Genomic DNA, 5630 nt, shown 5'->3' on the forward strand with positions numbered 1-5630 from the left:
CAAAAGAGATAATCCCTAGTTGAAGTTCTAGGGTTTTGGAACAAGAATGAGAAAAAAAGTATTTTATTTCTTAATTCTCAATGGAGCAAAATACTATAGAATTCTATTATTTATAGAATTCTAAATCCTAAACCTATCTTGCTAATCAAGCAAGATAATTAAAATAAAAGATTACAGAATATATGCAAAATAACTAAAGATAAATAACTAAAATAAGAGATATGCTAAAATAAAGAAAGGAATATTGAGGAAGATCTTTAGCGAGATTTGCTAGATCGAGGGCCCTATCACAATGCGACAACAAAAAACGGCCCTACTTACTATTACAAGTTCCCTAATTTACTACTCCTATTACACAAAGTAATAGCTAATCAAGAACAAGTAAATCCTGGGCTATAACAGTTTCAAAATACTCATCAAATATAAAAAAAGCATCAACAGATTCAATATACAATCAAAACAAAGTGCAAATCATGCATAAATGCGGAGAGATTATTGAATTAGAGAAAAAAGCATGTAATGTTTTAACAGAAATTTAACTGATTACAAACATAATTCAACATTCAGGTTTCACAATTCTCAACAAAATCCAACAAATCACTATCCTTGAATTCAGGAAACAACATGATAATACACTTGAAATGATGGGATAATGCGACATCTGACCCATATTATTTCTCTCATTTGCCTGAAAAACAGTAAATGGATATTGGATGTGACACTATAGTGAAATAAAACAAAAATATGTCAAGTTTAAATCACAAGCATAAGCATTTTAGACGAAGGCTAACCTGTTAACCAAGAACGGTGGAAATGAAATGCATAGAGAGATTCTGGTAATTTCGCAGCAGATTCGTAAACTAAGGGATTGCAGTCTACTAATTCAACTGTAGGTCTGACCATTGAAGAATCACGCATCAAATCAAGATGTTTTAATTTGTAGCAATATTGTAGGCTTAGGAGCTCAAGCCTTGGGAGACTTCCATGTTGAGCTCTCCACTGCACCAAATCGGTGTCTTCAATTGTAAGCATCCCAAGTTTCAAAAAACAGCTTGATTCTATATCCCAGTTTGGGCCTCGAAAGGCATAATGTTTTAAATTAAGGATTTCAAGATTTGGTAGCATCGAACCAATGTCGTTCATGTACTGCCAAGGATACCCTGAACCACTCAACGTCAAAATTCCAAGACTTGAGGGGAACATTGAAAGAGGAACCATAGTCTTCCACTTCATATCAGGCTGCTGAACAACATATGTCAAATTCAACAAATTCTGGAGTTCCTCTGAGATATTAGCCAAGCCACTCAATGAATTGCTATCATCATCTTCATCATAAGGCTTCCTCATATTAAAAATTGATAGATGCATTCAATTCGGGATTCTTTTGAGAATTTCTGCAGTGCAACTCTTTGTCCCCGCGGCATAAACATATAAGACTTTGTCCAAAATAGCATTAGAATCAGAATTGGGGGTTGGCAGGTCTCTTCCCGCAACGCTCAGTAATCGTAGGTTTTGCATGTCCCATATTCCCATTGGCATATATGGCTGAGCTCCACGCTTTATAATGTGCACATATGGAGTGATTATCAAGAATTGAAGGAGCAAAAGGTTGGACATGGATACAGGGAGCTCTTCGTTGCACGCTAGACTAAGATACTTTAGACATACAAGTTTTAGAATGTCAGGTGGGATATGATAAAATCGGACCCTAGTAGCATTTAGTACCCTGAGCAACTTGAAATCCATGGCATGTATTGGCACTGGATAAGGGTGGATTGGACCATGACAAAGGAGAGAACGGACAGTGGATGAACAATCAGTTTTTATTGAATCATACACTTCTTTGATGGCAAATAAAGAGTTGGAATGAGCACACAACCGACGTTGTCCTTCCATAACTTCATAGCAACTTTGTAAAACATGCAAAAACTTGATTCTACTAGCTTCTTTCTTACACAAGTGCTGCCAGCAAGAATGCACACGACAATCTTTATCTTTATTTGAAAACCAAGACGGTCCTTCCTCTTGATCCGCATGCAATAGAAGAAGATGATAACTTTTAGCAAGCACGTCCATCCAATCGATCAAAAGAAATTCCCAAGCATGGTCTTTATCCGTAAGCTCTTCTAAAGTTTGTTCCTCAATTTGTTCAAAAAACCCCTCAGCATTTACATAAAATATGAGCTCATGTATAGTAATATTGCTATATGGGGGGAAAGCTCCCAAATAGAGAAATAACATTTTGAAAACTTGAGTCAAGTAGTCATAGCTTGGGTAAAATACCTCAGATATTTTATTATATGCATCCTCAAAGACTGAACTATGTTGTTTTTCGGCTACCTCAGTCCAGTATTCATGGATACTCTTGTTAAGCACTTCTCGATTTAGGAGCTCTTCGGCTATACTCTTGTTGGCTTTTGTCAGGAGATCTGCAACTGTAATTATCATAAGCGGAAGACCTTCACATTTTTTTACAATCTTCTCCCCCAATTCCTCAAGATAAGTTGGGAAACCTTTTTCACCGAACACCTTCTCACCAAGTAATTTCTTACTTTCTTCTTCATTCAACAAACGTACTACACGAATAATTGGAGAATCTTCAATTCTCAGCCTGCTTGTAAGCAAAATTTGGACATTCTTTTCTCGCAAGCTATCCATTAATCGTGTGTCCCGTTCCCATACATCATCTAGCACAATGAGACATTTCTTATCCTTCAGTCTCTCTTTCAAGAGTCCAAGTAATTTCTTGTTGTCATCGTTGTCTCTTTGGGTAAGCATTTGGTGGTGAGTGCCGGGACTGGGGTCCACTTGGGCTAGAATGCACTGTAATGTTTCATTGGATTCACATTTTCTGCCCACTTTGACCCATGCTCGAAGCTCGAAATGTCTCTGAATCGATGGATCATCAAATACTCTCTTAACAAGAGTTGTCTTTCCAACCCCTGCCATCCCAGTAACTAAAAACTGATTCCCTTCATCTTTGATCAGACGATCCTTGACTTCTTCAAATTGGTCAGATAATCCAACCATATTTGAGTTGATTTCACGAAAATCAATTCTTGAAGAAATAGGTTGACCTTCTTCTTCAGGCATATTCAGCAGTTCAATATCGTACTCCGCACCCATTACCGTCACCCTCTCGATGAAGCAATCAACACTCTGCTGCAGACTCTGCAGATGAACAGAGAAAGACAAGCGACCCCTGTCGCTTTCGAGCTGTGGAAGAATCTGATCATAGAAATGGGATTCGAGTAAATCTTCAAATTCCCATATGACCTCTTTGATTCGGTCATCCAAAGCATTCACCTTCGTTCTGATCTTGCTGTAGCCGGTCTCGTCCAATTTTAGCAGAACTTTCTGCAAACAACACATAGCATCATAGGCAGATCGTAAGATCTCAGGAGAGGGAGGAACCAGCGACATGCGAGATGATTGTAGAATATCCTGAATCGTGTTCTTGAGAGAAACGGCAGCACCAAAAGCTGCCATCACCTAAGAGGTGGTGCTAGACGTAATAGTGGAGAGTCTGTGGTGGTATTGAAGAGGGATAAGTTGCAAATCGTAGGATGCAGTTTTTGGAGGTGAAGAGGAAGAAGTTGGTGACGGTGGTAGGTGGTGGTGGTGGTGGTGGTGGTGGGATTTGGAAATTTGAGCTGCAATTGGTATACTGAATTTGCAATCAACGTGTATCGACAAACGATCCCTCAATCCACGATATATTTTAAGGTTATGAGAATTCAAACATTTTGTCATTATAACTTTTTAGTGTGCATTTGTTTTAATAGTAATCCATCTGTCCACCGTTAGGAGAGTTCCACTTGAATTCGACACGTATTTTAATAACTATCTCTTCCGTTCCACTACAAGTAATGGATTTCTTTTGGACATGAGATTTAAGAAAATGATTTATATTGAGTTAAAGTGGAGAGACTAATGTGGAGTATGAGAAAGGAAAAAGTAATAGAGATAAAGAGATGCTGATTGCCGACTTCAATAATTTTAGGTTAACTTCTGGTCACTTTAATGTTATGTATTTTTTCGCCATAGTTGAGGCGAAACTTTTCGGCACGGAGTTTTGGAAAGAAATATTGGGTGTGTTAAATAAATAGATAAAAAAGTAAGAGAGAGGAAAATGTAGAGAGAATAAAGTATAAAGTGAATAAAGTAGAGAGAATAAAGTAAGAAAGAGAAAAAAGTTACCATATATAGAAATGACTCAACTATGAAGAAACTTCTCAAAATAAAAAATGACTCAACTATGAAGAAACAGATGGAGTATTTTTTACGATTGTGTTATACCATTAAAGTTTTGATGAATTTAATTTGTCGTTTAAATCATAACTTTTGATTGATTTATGAACAAAAATGTATAAAAGTGAAAACAAAATTTATTTTTAAAAGTTCGTACTCCCTCCGTCCCAGATAATTCGACCCAGTATTCCATTTCGGGCCGTCCCACATAATTTGTCCCACTTCATTTTTACTATTTTTGGTAGTGGACCACATATTCCACTAACTTATTTCTACTCACATTTTATTATAAAACTAATAATTTAAAAGTAGGACCCACATCCCACCAATTTTTTCAACTCACTTTCCATTACATTTCTTAAAATCCGTGCCGGGTTAAAGTGTCCCAAATTATCTGGGACGGAGGGAGTACTCCGTATGATATTGATAAGAAGTTAACCAAAAGTTAAAATAACAGTTTCCTATTTCTAAAACATTTAATTTGGCAATTTATATATGTATGATGTATGCTAGCCGGTAAAATTGACGATGATTTAAACATAACTATACCAACTCAATTATTGAAGTCAGCAATCAGCATTTCTGATAGAAAACTAGTGAATCCAATGCCAATATCACTTTACCATTAACAAATGTGTCATCTATTTTTCTAATATTGTAACAAATTTTCCTGACTAATACAAATAATTGTGACTAGTGGCCAATAAAGTAACCATTTTAAATTTTAAATTAAGCCATTTTGGTTGCTTATGCTGATTAGACAATGTAAAATACTCCATCACTCTATATCTTGCTTCTCGAAGAAGAATATTTTATTACTGCATAACAAACCATACCTGCTCAATTATTAAAGTCAACAATAAGAATTGCTAATAGAAAATGAAGCGTTAAAATGAAAACGGTTAAGTGTCTCTACGAAGTATGTATCGATTAATGATACCACAGTTCATGCCATAGACTACGCTTAAATTAATTTATCAGATGAATGTTTATTATTTTTAGTTCAATTGGATATTAAAAGGACATCCACAATGGGACACCCTAAGCGACGGCCTATGCACCGCCATGTCAGCTTTTTTATCCTACTCCTATTCCACCTGCAGTGGGGCGGACTATAGCCCGCCCTAAGCGACACCCTAAGCATTTTACTTCTATTTTTATGTTTGCAAATATAAATAAAAATAAACAAATAAAAACAACACAATTAAAGGGAAATTCTAAATTTACTTAATTTTAAAAAAAAAGTTACAAAATAAGAAATAAAAAAAAAGCACTAAATAAAAAAAAGGAGGCTAGTCTAGAGAAGCCCCTACTTGCGGCTGAGGCCATCGATCATCCGCTGGATGCCCTCGATTTGAGCCGGGTTGGTCGCCTGCCCT

General features: G+C 36.3%; 1 protein-coding gene across 1 annotated transcript; it reads right to left on the reverse strand.

Moving 5' to 3' along the window:
- Positions 1 to 474: 474 nt before the first annotated feature.
- Positions 475 to 3700, reverse strand: LOC125219642 (putative disease resistance RPP8-like protein 2). The gene is made up of 2 exons (XM_048121674.1): positions 792 to 3700; positions 475 to 688 (listed from the first exon to the last, which is right to left on the reverse strand). Exon 1 carries the CDS (start codon positions 3487 to 3489, stop codon positions 1369 to 1371), a length of 2121 nt encoding a protein of 706 aa, XP_047977631.1. The 5' UTR covers positions 3490 to 3700; the 3' UTR covers positions 475 to 688; positions 792 to 1368.
- Between the last annotated feature and the right edge of the window lie 1930 nt (positions 3701 to 5630).

Source organism: Salvia hispanica, chromosome 2 (genome assembly GCF_029641045.1).
Source record: "Salvia hispanica isolate PSC_SH4W2 chromosome 2, Shi_PSC_v1, whole genome shotgun sequence".
NCBI lineage: Eukaryota > Viridiplantae > Streptophyta > Magnoliopsida > Lamiales > Lamiaceae > Salvia > Salvia hispanica.

Bases quoted from the DNA above. Each gene is read 5' to 3' on its own strand.
- LOC125219642 (XM_048121674.1), bottom strand. From the start codon at position 3,489: ATGGCAGCTTTTGGTGCTGCCGTTTCTCTCAAGAACACGATTCAGGAT.